The sequence below is a fragment of the Apteryx mantelli genome, chromosome 2, assembly GCF_036417845.1.
Source record: "Apteryx mantelli isolate bAptMan1 chromosome 2, bAptMan1.hap1, whole genome shotgun sequence".
Classification (NCBI taxonomy): domain Eukaryota; kingdom Metazoa; phylum Chordata; class Aves; order Apterygiformes; family Apterygidae; genus Apteryx; species Apteryx mantelli.
In genome coordinates this window covers 144,369,305-144,390,062 of record NC_089979.1, presented here as the reverse complement: position 1 = coordinate 144,390,062, position 20,758 = coordinate 144,369,305, and the positions used below count along the sequence as shown (strand labels likewise).

At 37.2% G+C, this 20,758-nt stretch overlaps 1 protein-coding gene across 6 annotated transcripts in view; it reads left to right on the top strand.

The window, feature by feature from the left end:
* CDK14 (cyclin dependent kinase 14) overlaps positions 1-20,758 on the top strand; it is a 338,379-nt gene that overhangs the window by 252,936 nt on the left and 64,685 nt on the right. For all 6 annotated transcript variants that reach the window (XM_067291723.1, XM_013941578.2, XM_013941575.2 and 3 more), the window contains 2 exons: positions 13,214-13,353; positions 16,425-16,571. In XM_067291723.1, the coding sequence (XP_067147824.1) occupies positions 13,214-13,353; positions 16,425-16,540 (256 nt within the window). In that variant the 3' untranslated portion in view covers positions 16,541-16,571. The remainder of the gene's footprint in view (positions 1-13,213; positions 13,354-16,424; positions 16,572-20,758) is intronic.

Here is a 20,758-nt window from a genome sequence, read left to right as displayed (position 1 = left end):
GTAAAATGCTTTTGTCTGATTTAGCAGCTCACTGGATACCAAAATGTAAATGACAGTATTTATCAGTAAATATGAATTCATAAAAAAACTGCATCCTTTTAAATAATGTAATGTATAATACAGTTGTATACCCAGTCTGCTACCTCAGCCAAATTTATATCCATAAGATCTGATTTAAAAATAAACAACTTTCTGTTAAATTATTCACACCTCATAATAATTGATCTTACAGAGTTGATCTTATGCTGGAGCATATTTGATCATAAATTCAATGAAATCAGCCACTATCTTTGTGATGTTTGTCCAGCTAAATCCTTCAGTGAATAAAGTAGTAAGGATGCCAGCTGTGTTTGTTTTATGATCATCACTGCTGGAATAGGATGGTGAAGATACAAATGAAGAAAAGCTCTAATTTTTCATGTTGGACTTGTGAACGTAGAATCTTACTGCAAAGAATTTAAATGGAAAAAATAAAATTTCTACTTCTGCCACATTCTCATAAATGCCTTGTTTGCTTTTGGGGGGGAATCCCAAGTAGTTTTTAAAAAATTTTTTTGACCCAAACATACAAAAGCCAAATAAATCTTAAATAAAATAGGTGAAATTTATGCTTTTCTCTCTGACACCATTATGAGTTAAGAATGGACCACCATATTCGAATTGTCTTCTTTGGTTAGATTGTATAGCAAGCTATGTTTACAGCTTAATACTAGCTGTGTATTGTTAGTGTGCCTCAAACTAATATTCACAGCCTGATACAAAAAATAAGTAATTCCCCAGAATATTATTGGACTTCCATAAGCGTTATGACTTTTGTAAAATCAAACATTATATTCCTTTTATTTATTTCATATTTGGTCCTTAAAGTGCCCTTGAGTCAAGCTTTATTCTGCAACCATGAGGACATGAATCTTTTCTGAGATGTTGAGATAGTGTTTTGTGAATACCCTTCTTCTGTCATGTATAGCCTACATCTATACTGCTAACTAGATCAGAGCGAGGGACTGTCCCCTAGCCCTGAGGCCATGTGGCCACATCTGTCCTAGGTAATACCTGGGCATGCATCTCCTGTGGGTTTTACATGGTCCCCCTGCGGCTACAGATGCAGTTATTGTTTTGGGGGTATTCAGTATTACTTTTTCAATTCAGAGTTTCTGGAATAATGTAAGACTTGTGCCACAAACCATGGGAATTGTATTTTCAAGCGTAAGATTGAGAGGGTAAGGTATTGCATGCCCTGGTGTATGTCAGAAGCCATGTGGAGGTATTTGGAGTGCAGTGACTGTTGGGAGACTGCAATGTGGTAGGAAGCTGGTACGTGCTGCCTTTTGGGAACAGTTCCTGGCACGTTTTGTCACCTGAACTGTGTCCAGGAATGGTTTTGGAGGTCAAAATAATCCAAGGAGCAGTGTGGGCTATCAGCAGGTCAGTGGATGGTCAGGCTCTCTCCCTGGCCCTGCTTAGTTAAGCCGTAGAGGCTTTACCAAGAGCTTCTTACTATTTTCTACTCCTTGCACACTTGAGCTTATTCGCAGTGAGGTTTCCCATATTCCTGTCAATGCAATGCCAGCATCCTTTGTCATGTAGGCCAGAAGCCTTCGGGATGTTTTATATCTTCTCTTTCCTTATCCCAGGCATCCAGACTATATACATTTTACACCTTTTTCCTCTTCAGCCTTTCCCAGATGCTTTCTCTCCCTCTCCCCCACCAAGCCTGGCATACTTCCTGTGGCCTCTCCTGACCAATGCCCTTCTTCAGAGCATATAGAAAGCAGCCAGTAACTTCTGCTTATTTCTTCAAGGATTGTTTAGTTCCCAACACAGGCTGTTTCACCCCATCATTTTTGAGCTCCTTCTTATCCTTCTCAAAGCTCTCCATAATTATGCCTCTTGCTGTCTTCCTTCCTGAAGCTCTGTATTTGCTTCTCTCCTCTCTGTCAGTGATCCCTTGGCCATATTTACGCCTTCTCCCATGTGTTCTCTCATGCCTGGCCTGCCTAAATTTGTTCCCCAAATCATTCAGACAATCTCAAAACTGCCGTATCCCTTTCTGTGAATCAGACTGGCTTGTGCCCAAACTAGGCATTTACCAATTGGTGGCAGTTCTTTGTTTCCCCGGGCTGCTTCTTAGTTTGCAAGCTGCTAGGACTAGGAAGTGGCTTGAATGCCCGAAACTTGCCCACTTTCACAGTTTGCTATCCAGGTAGGGCCCTAAAATGGGACCCCAATGTTTACGTGCTTGTCCTGATTCTGTGGGAACACACCTGGCCCAACTTGCAACAGAGCTCCACAGATTTCACAATTCCGCACGTACTAAATGTTTTGAAAATCCACCCGCTTATTTCGGGGCATTAGAAGTGGCTTGAACTTTTCTGGCAGTCTTCTTCTAGTGATAGCTGGCTCTTTGGGAAGTCTGACCTTTAATGGTCACTGTTATAGATAACAGTTTTGATTTAGTTCTTAAATCACCCATGCTGATTTATGTCTAAATAGCACTGACTCCCTGCTTAGCTGTATCTCTTTCATGCTAGATTGGCAGGTTAAGATCTGCAAAAATAGTTCAGTATTGAGTACCTCCCCACCCCAAGCCAGTTTTTGAGTGTCAGATAGCACTGCATCCTCACACATATACAGGATGCAAGTGCAAGCACTTACAATCCATATATTTCAGTAACTGACGGCTGAAATATATGGAATTTGTGATCTGGTCATTCATCTCCAACCTGTTTATAACAAAAGGGGCATAAGCTGTCATGTTAAATCTCAGCAATTTTTTAAAAAGACACTTCAGTACAGAGATACATGTGGATATGTAGTACTTGCTCTTTTTTAAATTCAGTGCAAAATCATGTTATGTTTACACCAAACTGCATACTGAAGAGCCATCAGTTTTCTCTTTCCATAATGGTGTCTATATCTAACAAACCCTTCCTGAGCAAGTCTGACTTACCTTCAATCTTTCCCTGTACAAGATCAAAATTAAATTCAGGCTTCTTTTAACAGATTGGCACAAGTGTATTCATCTGTTAGTACAAACAGCAATAATACCTGTTATGCAGTGGATTTTTCAATCTGCCAAGACCTTCCTCCTACAGGAGGATTACCAATGTTCCCTTTAGAAAGTATCTCCATTAATGCAAGAAAAGGAGTTGTGTGTTAAACCAGGAGAGTGAATCTGGAGAAGGAATAAAATATCAGACAAGAGGGTAGAGATTTATAAGGCAGTGTAATGTTTCTTTTCTAGAACTTAGCTCTGTTTTTCACTTTCTGCATTATGATGCTGGTGTGAGTTAGTGGTTTCCCATCCCCTAATCTCTTCTAAAATCACTAGAACCAGGTACCTGAGGGTCAGGGAGCTGCAACTAGTTATGTATGATAGGTCTGTCTAAATATATGCAAATAATAATGTATTTTTGACTGCATAGCCTTAAATATATTGATGATATACTCTCATTATATAATCTTGGTTTTCACCTCTCAGTGTTTGTTAGTTCTTCATCATGTCCCTGTCGTGTTTTAACTTAAAATATGCTTCCAGAAAGACCAGTATACCAACTTGTTTTATGTGAGTATTTATTCTCACTGGGTTCAGCCAGACTGCTCATATGCATAAAGTTAAATACATGTATATGCCTGGGGTCTATCTCCATGAGCTTTCCAGGCTTGGGGCATTCTCTTTGCCTCCAAATCTCTGTCTACCTTTAATGAGCTGTATAAATAAATAGAAAGTACTCCTGCTCCTTCCATAGCCATAAAAATATATTTTATTAGCTGAGAGGTATACAATAATAGAAAAGATCAGACCAAACTGCTGTTTTAGGCAGCTGTGGGAGGACAGGACAAGTAGCTGTTCCAAATGGTTGATGGATGTGAGGCCCCGGCAAGACAGATTTGTAGGTTAATAGTGATAAATGATCTTTGGCTTCACCGACTAAAGCAAGGTCGCCCTTCTCGGGGCACTCCCTGCATTCTGCAACCTTGCAGCAAATTCCTGTTGAAGCACTGAGCAAACAGACCAGCTCTTATTTACATTAGAATGAATTAAGACTTTTCAAACCCAAGACGATAAAATATCAGACAAGAGGGTAGAGATTTATAAGGCAGTGCTAATGTTTCTTCACTAGAACTTAGCTCTGTTTTTTTTAGTTTTCAAAAGGCAATAGGTCCAAAAAGACAGCTGGATTTTTCTTTCTGTAATCATTTAATAAGGGAAAATAGGGGGAACTTTGTTTACTGCCCTAGCAGCTGCATCCACTGCCGAATTTGAATCCAGAGTTTGGTTGTTTTTGTTTGGAGTGTTTTTGCTCGTATTTCTTTGGAGAGAACCAATCCAGGTTGTTGGGGGTGGGAGAGGAAAAGCACAGAGCTTTGGCTGCATTGTGAGCCAAAGGTTTATTTCAGCTATTCCTGGCTTTTGGGGGATGGGGTGGGGGTTATTCCCTCTATTTCTTTTCTTTTTTCTTTTTTTCTTTTGGCTCATGTCCAGCCAGCAAGGAAATAAATATGTGAAGAAAGAATGCTATGGAATGTTAACTTCACTGGCGTATTTTCTTCCTTTTATCATGCCCCAAGATTCAGTGAAGTTGATATAAATTCACCATGCCTTCTTTTAAAAAGCATAACAGAAAGGCATTCTTCCTTTAAGAGTCAGACTGTAAAAGGTGTTTTTCTTTCACTCAGTTTGGTTTAAGCCTGTAAAAAGCATTAAGTGAAAAATCTGATATATTTGTTAGGGGATTTATTGCATTATTAACTTATATTTTCAGTTCTCAGTGAAAGGTTTATAGAGAACATAAACCTTGAAGAGTTTTTGTTCAGGATTAAAGATATATTTTCCCCATTTTCTGGTGAAATAATAGCTCATAAAGTGATGTGGGTGTTAGTAATTATTTTTAGCTCTATTTATTTTCCAAGGATATTCTGTTCAACTTGCTGAGATGCAAGAAGAAGGCCTTTAGAAAGCACTCTCCCAATCAGAAGATTCATGCCCTTTAAAGGATTTCAAAATAATCAAAAGCTTTTGATTAAATGTTGCCACCGAGTTGTCGTTCTTCGTTAATTGCATTTACTACAAGCTGAGACTTTCCAATAAACAATAAATTTAGCATATTCAGAAATATTCTGTCAGGGTGTAAGTAATCTTTTATATGTATTCCATAATGAATTTTTTTATTATTGGGCTAACTGGGATGCTGAAAGAATTAAGATAGCTGATTGATGGTGGCATGTAAAATCAAAAAGAAGTAATTGCGAAATTATTTCTAGGGAAAAATGGTAAGGGATGCTCTGATTTAAATTTTTTAGGAAATACTTTTCCTGGGAAATATCTCTATCTCAGAGAAACTGCTGAAAACTGAGTGAAATAATATGAAATACTTAAGGCTTTTTGTGTTTGTGTTTAAAGAATTTGTTGTGAAAAACAACTGTTTAAACAATAACAGTATACCATACCCAGCAGTCATGTTGTTTGGGATATCACAACTTAAGAATTTCCAGAAATTAAGGAAGTTACACAATCATATCGGAGAAAGCCACATTCCCAATAGCTTAGAGAGTATGTATGTGATCACTTGACATATACTGTGTATTTGCTTTTTAAATAAGCTTATTTTTCTTCTCTTTAATGTCTACCACTCAGACCCCATAGTTCTCACTTCATTTGATGCTCCAGCATATATTATGCTGGCAAAAAGATACCTACTATCAAATATATAAAATGTATTCTTTATCTAAATGGCATAGAACAAATAGGGGAAATCTGTGCAATATTGTCGATTAAAAGTATTTGCTATCCTTATGTCTTAAGCTCTTGAGAGCTGGCACTGGGTTTCTTTGGAAAGTTTAATAGCCCACCATATTTATTCTGAGGCATCAAACAGAGTTAAAGCTAGCCTGGAAGTATGTCAGGCTATAGAAGGACGAAAACCAGGATGCTGTTAAGTCTGTTGTGTATTGACTGACTCTCTTTAGGCTTAGTGTTTAAAGCTTAAATCAACCAAATTTAATTTTAAAGGCCTATTCTTGTGTTCTGCTTTCTATATGAAGCAAACCTCTCAAATCAGATATCACAAGCAACATGCTGTTGAAATACAGTAATAGATCTGAAAAGACCACTAAAACATGTCAAGTCTAGTGCAGAAAGAACCAGGAGAAGCTAGACTTACAAGTTTTTGTATGAGTTACGTTTAGCAGTGTCCCCAAAAGCAGATCCAGATGATTTTATGATCTTGGCAAGGCTGAGTTTAATAGACATTATCAAATGTGAATTGTCTTGAGGGGGTGCATCACTTCATTGTCTAGCTTAGGTATGAACAGACAGAGTCTCTGAAGCTACACACAACTTATGAACAGTTTAAGTAAACCTATTTTCCTATAGCAATGCCACATGACTGGTGGCAAAGCTGCCTGGGCATGGGAGGGGTCTAAGTCGCTATGACCTCTAGCTGTAGGATGAAGTGAGCCACCACTTGCTGCTGGGCCAATAGGGTCAGGTCACCTTTCCCCACTGCATACCCAACCTGCCGCTGCAGCAGGAGAGCACGCTGCAAACCATTACTGTGTCCTGCCATTGAACTGCTACTGGAGTTGCCAAGATTTATCTTTATGGGCCCCATGAACACTTTGGTTATGTGACTCGGAGTCAGGAAGACTGATCACTCCTACTCTGCTATTTGGAGACACTCAGCAACAGCTAGTTCTGATTTTTCTGGACTGGAACATTACAGGATTTGTCACTTCCATCTACTTGTTCTTGTAAGGAAACCAACAATTCTCAAAACAGACAAAGAGATTAACATCTTTATGCTACATTCAGAGAAGTTCAGGAGCTGGAACTATAACTACAGCTTATGTACTGGGTCAATAGATTGTTGTAAAAATTTACCAAGTGTGTAAAAATGATATACCTAGAATAAATGTACTTTAATTAAGGAAAAAAAAAAAAGTTGCCTATCTTGTTAGCGCCTTCATTTGTTACATTCATTTTTTTCATGAAATGCTATTCACCTTGGCTGCTTTCCAGCTAATGGCATCTGTGAAACTCTTAAGTGAGAATTAGTTCAAATGGGTCAGGGTTATTACCTTGCTGGAATGCACTAAATGAACTAATCTCCACAGCTTTCCAAACAGGGCTTTGACCTTCTTGTACATCTACATTAACAGCAATACCAAAGAATGAAAGACTGATACTTCTAGCTCTGTGCAAATATCCTAGTGAGAATAATTATAAATGGTTGTCATGGCTTTTATTTTATATCTTGCTTCTCATGAGGTACCAAGCTGAATGAGTACAATTCAGTCAATGGCCTCCAGAGCCTGTAGAGCGTGCTTTCCTGCCCGGCTGAGTGTTTCTGAACCTAAACTGCTACCAGCACCTCAATTTGTGATGAGGAGGGGGACATAGGACGTTTGGAGATAGCCTCTTCTGAAGAATGCGCACAACCCAGTGCAAAGTTAGGCCTGTTGTTGGCAGCCCCACGCAGATGTGGGGAAGAATGCCAAAACTGAAATACAGCCCTGGTGGCTGTGTCCGACTGTAGGTTAAATCACGCATACTGTATAGTTTGGCCTGAGGTACCTCTGCACTGTGCTGTAGAACAAACTCTGTATTTTGTGATTGACCAACAACACAAGAGTAAAAGCTTTGCTTCAGTGATCCTTTAAATGGTTTTTGCCTCTCTTTGTTCTTCAGTTTTGGTCCTCAGTACTTTCTGCGCTATTTTCCTCCTTTGCAAATCTTTATAAGGGGTAGGACACCTTCTAAAGGTAGTGGAATAAATCAGAAGTGTAAAACATTTAGAAAAAATAATTTCTTTTCTATGTTAGATTTTTGCCTTAATGTTCAGATTTTATGCCTTCATCTGTATCAATAGCTAATAGCATCTGCATCAAAATTTGTGTTCACTTGTTGCAATGGTTTCACAATAGCTAAATTATCTCTCAGCTCCGTGGAGGTGCACGAGGCATGTTGGGTGAGCAGTCTGTAAGCCCATTTCTGCACACTGGAGCTGGCAAGTCATTTCTTTTAAGACAGTAGGCATTCTCGGCGTGGGTGAAACAACATGCAAAGCTGTTGACATTTAGTAAAAGGGAGGTGTTACTTAAGGTAGGCCCTGCTCCCATTTGTGTACTACAGGGCTGCTCGTAGTAGAGTCAGACACGTATTCAGAGACACAAAACAGTCAAGGCTCCAAAAGACATATCCACATCAGCTGATTGGAAGATCAAATGGCTTTGCAAAGAAAACATTAACTTTAATATACAATGTTGGCACAGTTTCATGTCTGTGTTTTGACATGAAAACTCAGGAGAGGCCTAAAGCTAGGACAAGGTGGAAAGACTCAAGCCAGCTGCAAACAGACTTGGGGGAAAATCCTAAAACTGGAATATGGCCCTTGTGGCTGTGTGACTGTAGGTTAAATAGTGCACGGATTGCACAGGAGCCCTTTGGTTATCTAGACAGGATTGCCGTGTAACAGCTTTTTCTGTAAAGCAAACTTTCAGAGTTACAGTATGGACTTCCTAATTCACACCAGTGCAGGGAATTTTTTTTTAATTCTCTTTATATCATTAAACTTTAAGCTCTGATAAATGATACGTTATTCTAGTTAACTGTTGTTTTGTCTTTCAGCACTTCAGGTTACAAGGGATTAGTTAGAATAAAGAAGCGGAGCTGAGATTTCTAAAGGGAATTAGGTGCCTCACTTCTTTAGGCCATGCTGTAAACTGCAGTCAAGAGAAATGAATTAATGATATGCTGTGAGAATTATACCTTGAAATGGAAAATATGCCCAGTAAATGATTTTTGCTTTGGGAAGTATTTACCTCTTGCTGTTTGGAGTATATAGACAGCATATTATCTCCATTTATTTTAATGCCCATTTGTCTTAATTATTAGTGTGAATTTGAGCTGCATTCTTCACTGCATTTAAAAGCAAATCACCCCAAGTTCAGAAGTTCACTGCACATGCCCCAAACTTTTTTTTTCTCAAAAGTTTAAACCAAACTTCAGTGATCTTAGTCATGTTCTGCTTGACCAAATACTGACCTTCCTTTGCAGCAGAAAGACATTTAAGCCTGTTTTCTGAAATTAAATCAAATTCTTGTAATCCAATGAGATTTACAACTGTTCAAGTTTAGTCTGGTTCATATATGTTTAAAGTGAGATAGGTTAATACGGTGTTTTTGTTCAGCAAAAGCAGTATATACTTTTTGAGATTAAGTTGAAAATCAGTGTGTTTTTGCAAATGCCATCAGAATAAGTCTGTAAAAACATTCACAATATTTCTTATGACAGTACTAGGTATTATTTAATGTTCCTTGCCAAAGGTTTCTCTGTATTTTGCTGTACACCACATTTTCTGAAAGTATGTATGCTGTCATGGCTAGTAACTATTCCTCAGTGATTAGTGTGACAGCAAGTGAAGCGTGAATATTGAGACTTGCCATATCATGCATGCCGAGTTACTATATGGCCCAACTGCTGTGAGACAAAACATGCTATTATGTTTTAGACACAAAGCCATATTGTATGAAATTCCATCCTGTCACCATACTGAAGGAGGTGTATTTAAAAATCAAATCTTTTTTCTCTTCAGTTCTTTTTGTTAATTTTTCTGTATTAGATTCTTAACTACTGAACGCCATCAGAAAATTCAGCCTTTGTCCCTGTTGAGGAATCATGTTTCAAACTTATATCATGTTTTCAGGAGATTTTGAAGAGACTATTGGCCAAGAAAAAAAGGAAAGAAACAAAACCAAATTTTCCAAACCACTGAGGGTATGCACTAAATGGGTTTCTCCAAACAATTCTGATATAGTAGATGTATTTCAATACATGATCGTACAGTGCATTTTTCATAAATAAAAGAATAGCTTGTCCTTAAACAAAGTGGCAGTATTAGTCACACATTCCACTAAGGCATCAGTTGCAAGACTGACAACCTCAGGATGGCACAGGCATATTTCTTCTGCAGTGTCCACTGATTTCCAGAAATGACCTTAGCAGAAGATACGGTTTTTAGAGAAAAATTTCTGCATTGCTGTGCAAATCTCCATAAACAAAACCAAACTTTTATGTAGATTTAAAGATACAGCTGAGCTTAACTAGAAGAAATGATTTGATGCATGAGTTACTCGGATGACCTTCTTTGGTCTGTATTACGGAGGAGGTCAGGCTTGATCATTATGGTCCCTTCTGACTTTAAAATCTATAAATGCTTGGGAACATAACAATACTAATAATGTAGCAACTGGAATCTTCAAAGCCCTGTATAAACAACTAATCCTCCCAACACTATTCTACATACTATAAGGGCAAGTAAATGTTAAAATTAGAGCTGATTGAACTTTTTTTTCTGACTATTTTCAGAACTAGTTATGCAATTAATTTAGTATTTTTTCTATTTACTAATTTTAAAACTGGTTCTAGTTTTTACTGATTTATTCACAATTATTTCATCAGTAGATGTGGTTATATTGCAGCCCCAGATATTTTTCTTGTTTTTATATTGTATGTATAATCTGCTGATTATTTGATATTTGTCTTTGGCTTCTTGACTTATCTTCTCAGTGAACTGGTATCTTTTTGATTTCTGGACTGGGAAGGTGACTTTGACTTCTTAAACTGTTTATTATATTTTCAATTTATTAGTACATCTGATTTTTTTCTTGTTAAAGACATCTTAGCAGTGTACCAGACACTTTGACCATTCATTCAGTCAAAATTTTGGCACTACTGTATTCAAGAGCACCAAGGAACTGGAATGTCATCACCCATAATTTTAACTACAGTTCAGAATTCATTAATGTTTGAACGTTTTTTCCTGATGTTTTGGCTCACTTAATTAGCATCTTCACTGTACCTGTGGAGCAGCTAATGAATGGTGCAATTCTTTTTCTTACATCGGAGGATAATATTTCACTACTTAAGTTAGTGGCCTCATTTTTCTAACTTAACAGGAGCTTTCATTTAAGACAGAACATGTTTACCTTGGCTCCTAAAAAGGGATGCAGCTACCTGTGTGGGGGAAGTAAAAAACTTTAGTGCTTTAGTGAAATGATCTGCCAAGAGCTCTCAGCAAATAATTGGCACAGGTGGGATTAGGACACAAGACAGGCCTCACTGACTCAATATAATCACTGGTCCTTGGGAATTTTAGATGTGTAGAAGAATTAATGCAAGTTTTCCCTGGATATTTTGCCCTCCTTTTCCTTTTCTTAGTTAAGAATAGCCTTCTCTCCTGATAGTTTGCTGTGTTCTCTAATGAACTTTTCTTGTAATTTCTACAAAAGCTGAATGAAAAAAAATTCCACAATGTGATGTGATCCTTTTGTAGAACTTAATTTACAGATAGTGACTGTTTCATTCAATATGTCTTTATTTTGTCATGAATTAGAAATGAAAAAGAAGATAGAAAAATGATACCCAGCAGAAATGCTAGAATTTGCTTCTGTATAACCTAGAGTAGCAATATCAAACCCAAATTCTGGGAATTCTGTAAGATTATGGCTGATGAGAAATAATGGCTTAGGGTGGTCAACAATTCCAGGCAACTGTTGATCCCCGGATAATTTCTGGACAAATATCCTATCTCTTCTCAAGGATACATCAGATAGCCGTGGTAGTCAAAAATTGCTATATTGCACACAGATGCTAGAGATTCAAAAAGCAGCCAGTGGTATATTTTTGGATCATTATAAATAGCATATCATCCATATACTAGCACATAATTTAGTATACTAAGCACTTATATTTGCTACTATGTGCAAAAATCTCAAGAGGAAAGTCTGCAGAGATGCTTTTGACTTTTAAAATTTAATAGATGATGCCTGTTCACACTGAGTGTAGTATGGGCATGGACAAAAAGTTGTGTCTATGACATTGGTGACATTCTTGCTGGATTACCTTTTTTTTTTTTTTAATTAGTGTTTTCAGTGTTGTCTCTTCGTTGCTGGAGATGGTTTTCACCAGTGTGCACACTACTGACTGATGCTTATAAATTATGCCATTGTCAGCCCAACATTAAGTGCAAGAAAATGAAAGAATAACTGTTTCATACATCTTTCTTGAATGGTATTCCAGAAAGCCAGCTTGAGCTGACAGAGAATGAGAATTTGCATGAACCATGCTGTAGGATTATTGATTTTAGAGGAAAATAACACCATCTGTTTCAAATACTGCAGTATTTTGGACTGCAGTCTACTATATCTGTATTTGTAAACCAGTGCAATGAAAATAGGAGACCTTTTATATATTTTGGCATTTTTACCTGACGAGATCTTTACTGAGCAAAGACATGCTAGAATTTGTAAAGTTACATACTGATAATAGCAGTATAATCAATGTCTACAAGATACAGCACCTCTTTTCTGATTGCATACTACAAAAGGTTTGGTGGGTTTTTAAGGCTTAGGAGGAGGCCGTAAAATACCCAGCCAAAGCCTCATTCTGCTGATTACTATTTTACTTTTTCCTCTCCAGATCTATTGTTTTTTAATCTATTTTTTGTGTGTTTTGACATAATGTCTCTAAGTATATTGCTCCCAATAAAACAATGAGTTTTCTCATAATTCCCTAGGCAGCTCAGAAAATAAATTTATTTCATTTAAGATTGAATGTTTGCATTGCATTAATACCTAATGAAGAGTCAGCACCCTGCCATGTGAGTGCATGAAAAACAAGAAGTCAATGCTTCCGCAGACAAGTGCCTGTATGTAATGTGATACATATGTAATGTGTTAAGCATTGTTGGATTTTAGTATTTGATATCTCATAAAGTTGTATAAATACTACTGTTATTTTCAGCTTGTATTTCATGTTTTTAGATGCTAATAACCATTTGTTTCCAGCCCTGTAAATTCTCAGCCTGTCAGTATGTTCAAATAAAATGTAAATGGAAAAATCCGTACAGTAATAGCCTGCTTTCAAGATGCTCTTGTTCATGAGGAGTAGGTAGGGCATATGTGATATGCTGTATTATATGCTCTATAGATGTAAAATTTGGACGGATTTTGAGATACTGGTCCAGAAATAATTCATTGACTCCTTAACCTGAGCAATATATTTCCTGGCACTGGTCCAAAAGAGACTGCCTTCACGCTAGCTAGCAAGGCTCAGTGTTTCAACTGTTTCTGCTGACTGCAGATGGTATTAGTAAACTGAGTAAAGAAATTGTTTTTCAGAAAAACAGCAAACTTCTTGTTTGTGTTTCAGGCTGAGCTATGTGAATCATGCAGAAGATCTAGCCTCCAAACTACTCCAATGTTTCCCAAAGAGCAGATTGTCGGCACAGGCAGCCCTGAGCCATGAGTATTTCAGTGATCTGCCCCCACGACTCTGGGAGTTAACTGATAGTGAGTATAACAGCCTCTGAATTTGTTAAAAATAAAGGCACTTGTGTGTGTATGTATACTTGTATGTATTCAAGCACTCACATGCAAACACCTTCATACACTTACACACCCACACACAAAATGTGTGAGTTGTGTAGCTGAAATTACAGTTAGCTTGACACAGGAAAAAATGGATTCTTGTTTTGCTATCTCTGCTCTGCAGTCTGCAGCTAGCTATCTTTGTATTTGATTATGTGTGCAGCCAAGAGAATTATCTGAATTGTCATAAAGCAAAAGGAAAAATACAATTTACATATTTAGTGCTTTTCACTTTATAACACACAGTACTTTTTAACTAGCTGCAGCGTATAGGATAAAAATCCAGCAGGGTTTGATTCACAGAAACTATATTTGTTATAACAGTAACCTTTAAGAAAGGACCTGGCATTCAGAAATCTGAGAAACGCAAGCTAGACAATTGGTTGATTTGTTGAATTAAACTATGTAAGAAGAGGATTGCAGATGATATTATTAACTGAGAATGCTTTCAGTATTTACATACATCTTTTAATTTTTTTAATAAACAAAATGCATTCCAGCTGACTTGGCAAAAATGTTCCTATCAACACATATGCTGTCAAATCTCTCTTAAATGTTTGTAAATCATTTATATCATACAGCTCCATATCTTTTTCCAGAGTGTTAAAATATTATCACTCATGATATTTTTGATTCAGAGAATGTCTGAAGGTTTCACAGGGGAATAGCAATCATTATTTTGATTTAAATCAATATGGTAAAGAAAAGTATTCTTTCAATAGAGCAGTATATGCTATATTCTGTTTTCAAATGTACATCCATTAACAGAACACTTAAATCCAGTACTCTGAGACAAAAATTTCTGGTTGGAAATGCAACCCTGGCACATACGAGCATTAATAGGACTGACAGAAGTTGACACTTGTGACAAGTTTGTTTATAAAAAAGGAGTTGGGTATTATTCAACAATAGGGTTTGTTTACTTCACTTGCAAGAAGAAAAATTTCCTCTTCCAAAAGTTTAGCTATTTGGTGTTCAACACTTGTAATAGTTATGGTCAACACTTGTAATAGTTATGGTTTGAACTACTTCTGTGGACTGGTAGTCCAAGTATCCTACTCCTGACTCTGCTCTGAAGACTGCTCCCCAGCTGGTAGAATATGAACATTAAAATTAACTAGCAACACTAATCTTTTGTTGAGCACAGACTCTGCTGTAGACCTTGTCCTTGCTCTGCAAAGGACTCCCAGTTTCTCCTCTGCCATGCTAGCCCTCCGCCCACAGTGCTCAGCTTTCTGACTGCAGTACCTTAGAAGCTGGGAATTCAGAAGATTCAGTGTTGAAAGTCTGTCTTTGCTGAAACTGTGATGCAAAGAGATTCATCATTTCAGGACTAATGAAACATCAAGAATGCCAGTTCATTTATCCTTTTTCCACTGAACGGAAAACAAAAATCACTCTGCATTGGTGACATCTCAATCCTTCTGACTGTGTGATTTAGTCTAGCCAGGATTTTGATAGTCTGTGAATTCTGAATTCTGCAGTAGTACTTTTCTGTTAATATGGACTTATTACCCACTTGCCACTTAGTTTATCAGTCAGTGGTTAAATCCAGTTCTATCAGTGAAGTAAATGCCTACACATTATCACTCTGCAGCAGGCTGCCAACAGAGACAGTCTTGTCCTAGTCATTAACAAGCACAATGTATGCAGAACACCAGAGGGGAATTAAAACCACAAAAAATACCTCAGGGTGGTATTTTTAATATGAGAATTTAATTTGTAATTTCACAGATTAAGAATTTTGGCTGCATTAATCCTTTTATCAGCTCACAGCAGGTTATTTGCAGAAGCATAACCGTAAGGCGATATTCATTGGCAGAAACACGTCTTTGCATAACGTTAAACATCAGGAGCAGTGAAACCTTTTGAAGGGGGGAGAATAAAGATGAAGAATCATTATATTTTAAAGCAAGGTTCTTCTAAATGCCTCCAGTAAAATTTTGAGTTACAGAAAGACTATTTCTGTGTCTAGTAGATAATCATTATGAAGCATAAATCCAGATGCAAGAAAGGACAATCCCAGTATCAAATACTACAGTCATTTCTCTTTAGTATGACTTGGACATACTTGTAAACATATTTACAAAACAAAGAAGTCATATACTTTGGAGACTTGGGAGAATGTTTACTGTGTAGTGAAATTACCAGTTTTTGTGATTCTAGTTGTCTGGGTTAATATTTTACATTGGGAAAGACTTCCTATTGATAGTTAATTAAATGTAGGTATAAATGCATTGAGACTTTAGGCACAACAGAAGTGTGTGTGCACAATCTACTGTCCTATAATCAAAATACCACTATGACTTTACAAATCTGTGCAGTGGATGGTATTCATCATAGAATATATATTTTATACAATTTACTTCTACTGCTGAATTGCAAATTTGGGGATTTAACACTAAAAAACGAGGAAAGACTCACAGGTACGGAGGAGGAGAAAGAGAGAGGGGGAAAAATTCAGTAAATGGTTTTCTATCAGAAAATATTGTTTCATTGGAGTATATGCCTTGAATTTTTTTAGCAAACCTAATTGTCCTTAACAATTCAAGAAAATGAAATCTAACATAATAGCTCAGTTCTACTGGTATCAAGGTTTTGAAGATGAAATACCTGATGTCAAATTATTGAAAAACCTTGCTGTATTTTTCTTATTTATTTCCAAATGCTATCAAAGAAGAAATTTTAAAATGGCAAATATTAATTATACAGTGGTATAAGGACAAGTAAACAAAAAAAAAACAAACCCAAAACATATCTTTTTAAAAAATGTATACAACTAAGAATGGTTGCATTACACAGCTTCCATCATAATTCATGTAATTTCTTTCCATTTAAAATTTTTATGGTGTTTATTTGCATAAATAGGTGGTATATGTGAAAGCTGTATTTATTTATTCAATTTTGTGTTTGCTATATATATATTAACTGATATTTTAAAATGAACTTTTGGGAAACTATCCAAGTTTCTGAACTGATGCCCTTTTTTGCAGTGTCTTCTATTTTTACTGTACCGAATGTAAGATTACAGCCAGAGACTGGAGAAAGCATAAGAGTCTTTGGAAAAAACAATAGTTATGGCAAAGGTGTATCAAACAGCAAACATTGAGGAATACCTATGCTCACAACAGATGATGCAGGTAAGATGATTATTGTTAGATATTTCTTTGAAAATACTGTTTACTTTAGTTCCCTTTGGAGAAACAAAATATAAAATTGAACAATGCATTTCTTAAATTGCTCATGTTCAGGGAGATAATCTGTTTTTGCAATATAGATCATCACTAAGAGTAAGTTCCTGGCCTTGTGGGCAGGATCAGTGTGACTGACAGGTTGAGAATATTGCAGAAGTCAGTGCCAGCAGATTAAGTATTAGGTTGTCTTTAATTTGGACTGATTTTTTTTCCCCCTAGTAAGGCATGGAGCAAGAAAATATATCCTGCCTGTTCTGTTGTTAAACTTTGGTGCAGCAACAAAAATGATTAGTTTAGTAGGTCTGGTAGCCTTAACTCCTGGACAGCGGAAGGATGTTCTTGATGGAGACAGAGGTGCTGACACAGTAATAAGTTTGATCTTTCCTACTAGAACTGGTTTTATTCTCGGATGGCTTTTATTTGATACCCCTTCTTTTTAATTGTAGTTGTTACAGCAGTGAAATGTTGTGCAAGGTGACTTCCAATACTGTAACAGTAGAACAGAACCTGTGAAGGGCAGCGAGTAGGGAGGCTACTTAAGGAGTAACTTAAAATAAGGGAATGGCTATTGTTATATCACACTCTTAACTCTATTCTGTCCATACGCATCAGCCCGGTATTGGTTCAGTGGGACTTACCACTTGACAGACTCCTCCACATTAGCCGTATTCCCTTGCTTAGATGTTCTGCCAAAGCTTGTTGTTTTTTTTTTTTCTGAGACAGGAACAATAAGTTGTATTTTCTTCCATTTTTCAAATCTGTGAAATTGTATTCAGTTCAATTCAAATCTGTAGCAATTGTACATAAAAACAAATTTTTTAAGTGTGTGTATGTGTGTGTGTAAGTGTATGTATAAGAAGCATATAGGATATAAAAGAAACATATTCATATATATGTTCACTCTCATAATAATTTCATACTCATGAAGTTTTATAAAATACCCAAAGTACAGACTTGTTTCACTCAAAACCCAGGCCAGCCTTTTTTTTAGTCACGTTTGCTTTTTAATGTTAAGTCTATTATAATTGTTTCACGTGACTAATATCAAATGGCTTGATATGGAAGTTCTAGGAGCTGGGATAAATGTAAATGCTGTTCTTGCACCTATCCAAAGGTATAGTCTGATATTTATGTAACTGACAATCTCATTAAGTCTATCTTTAGCTATACCTGCTTGTTACAGTATCACATGTAGACTTTCCCTAATGAATTATATTCACTGCTTTTCTGTTACACATACATGTGCAATTTTTGTTAACCTTGTAATATTCTGGAGGTTGTCTGCATGACAGACAGTGACTACTGAAAACTGAAATGAATAGATTTCAGCCCTGACAACCTGCCCCAATTTTTGCACATGCTCTTCTCCAGCAAACCATTTAAGATTTTCTAATGTTAGAAATGAGGCCACTTCAGAGCAGTCTGTTTACATCTTTATTGACAAGCTAATCCCTTCTTTTTCCTGGGGCTGTGTCCCTGCAGACATCTCTTCAACCTTGTCTGTTCCAACGTGACATATCATCCATCCAAAGTAAATTTAGAATGTGCCCATCTGTGCTAAAGACCTTTTGCATGGAAGCTTATGCACAGAATCTCATTTCTAATATACCGAATCTTCTTTCTGTTGCCTCCAACAAATGTAATTTTGCATTTGTACAAAAATACGCAATAGAAAGTCTGTATTTGAAAACTAGCATGTAAAATAGCAGACAAGATAACACTTCGGTGATTTCTACTGGATACCTATTTAAGCATATACAGGGTATTTTTTAAAAAAAATCTGTAAGAAGAGTGCCATGTGTACCTTTGACATACACCCCTGTACTGTTGTGGCTACTCGCCCACAGCATTTACACAGAATAGCACCTTTCATCATATCAGATCCAGAGGCACATAACAAATTGTAAGTTTTGATTTGTGTACATTACCTTATTGCTTACAACTTTCTATTGTGGCTTGTGACTGTGTTGTTTTAGTTGCATACAGTGCAATGAAAGATCAGTTCCTGACTGTAGCATTTGATTTTTAATGTAAGACAGGAAACAGCTGGTAATACTGGAAGAGTATTAGCACAAAATATAAGTCCTACTACCATAAGTTCAGTGTAGAGAGCTGGAGACTGAGCAGAAGAAACCAGAATAGCAGGGGAGGCAGAGGAAATGTGAACGTGGAACCTGGCCTTGTGCGAGGAATTGGCAGGATGGGTGGAAACCTTTAAAAGGATGAGACCACCAAGCACAAGGAAATAGGAGTCAGTATGGAGAGTGAAAGGAGTTGGAAAAAAGAGGAGGGCAGTTTTGATAATGTGAAAGGGAGGTCTGGTGAAGACCTGATCTAAATAGTGGGTGGCTGTGATTTTAAACAGTAGAGCAGTGACTGGCAAGTAGGATGTTCAGTCAGTAAAATGGCCTATATAGAGGAGTTAGGAGCTGAGTCAGTTATTCTAGCGGAGGACTAGAGTTGCAGTAAGCACGACTGTAACATTAAGGAAGGGGTATTTATTATGAGATACTCAGTTAAAGCACTTCTGAGGAGTCTCCATTCACAAGACTCGGCGAAGCACCAGGGTGCATGAAAAAGCAAAAAGAAAGATGACAGTGGCTCTCCAGGGCCATGAAGTTAACAGGTGAGATGAAGGGAGTTAGAGGGATGGAGGCAAACAGCAACGAGACTAGTTAGATAACATCACAGCCAGTGGGGATGAAGAAAAATTTTAAAGTGCCAGTAAAGTGCCAGCAAGAAAGTAGATCAGATTTTGGAAAAAGCAAAGGCAACCAAGTGCTTATAGCCTGTCTCCTGGACAAGGCAGGTATATACAGGTTTTACCCATCTTCTTAAATTGACCTTATGCATATATAGGTAAGAAAGTCAGAAAGGGTGGGATCTATCTAACCATATGTAGATTTCTGCATCTGAGCTAATCATCTAGATTGTCCTTATAATTAAAGATAAATAGTTACTTCTAAAGCTAAGGCCATCTTGTCCCAGATTTGGCATCTAAAATAGGTCCGATGAATTACACCAAAGCAACTACTTCTTACCATGAAGTGTAAAATAAAGCCTTATCTCAGAAATGTATTATTCCTGAGTATCCAAATGTGGAATTCTTGGTGCATGTGAGAACACAAGAGAGTGCGCGCACTGCCCTGGCAGAAGGGTGGACCTTGCTCAGGACTGAGTTTGTAGAGAATCTGAATTCTGGAGTGTGAACAGGCTAGTTCATTTGAATGGATCCAGTCTAAAACAGTGGCTATGCATTTTCATTGTAAATATTTTAAAGTATATCAGTATTCATCAGGAAACTGCAAAAGAGAAATATTTGTAGGTAGTTGGTCTCTGAATCCTCTGACACTTAGGGGGTGGGGGATGGCTCAGTTTTTTAATGTATTTTTATACATTTATACATGATAGTGGAATTTATTAGAAGACACACAAATTTAAAGACTGAACAAGAAACAGAATCTCAGTGGTATGGAAGGAAATTCTAGTATTGTCTTCTCTCTCCTCCTTCCTTCCAAATATTCCTCATCTCCATTTGTTCAAGGTAGAACAGAAAATAAAATTGAGAGCTCCAACAAATGAGCTGTGCCAAATCTTGCTGTGATAATATAAAAAATTTTAATCTCCTGCTGTCTTGTCCACATGCTTACCAGAAGTTTCTGCCCCACTGAATTAAGTCCACCTTTATTTAGCTTTTGGAAAGCAAAGAGACTGGGCTTTCCCCTGGAGGGGCTGAGGCATGGGCATACATTATCTTATGCCAACTTTGGAAGCAGCAATTTCTGGCAGGTTGGTGAAAGAGAGGAGCTAAAGGCTTCTTAAATGGCTGCATCATCATTTGTTAGAGCTCATCTGCTGCCTCAGAAAGGGCTGCAGGGGACAGCTGTAGAAACTGGTGCATCCCTGAGAATTTCTACTATCTTGAAAATGTAGTTCTTCAGTTGCCTGTCTGCGGCATAGCTGCTTACAAACTCAAACATTGCCTGAAACAGCAGTAACCTGGGACGTGTTTCTGAAAACCTAGATAATCACTCTCAGACCTAGACTATTAATAGGGTCTTTGTGGAATAAATTGTGTCATTGTCATGGGCTCCAAGAGAGAGACAATACATTATCTTGGTACCCGTGGGGAA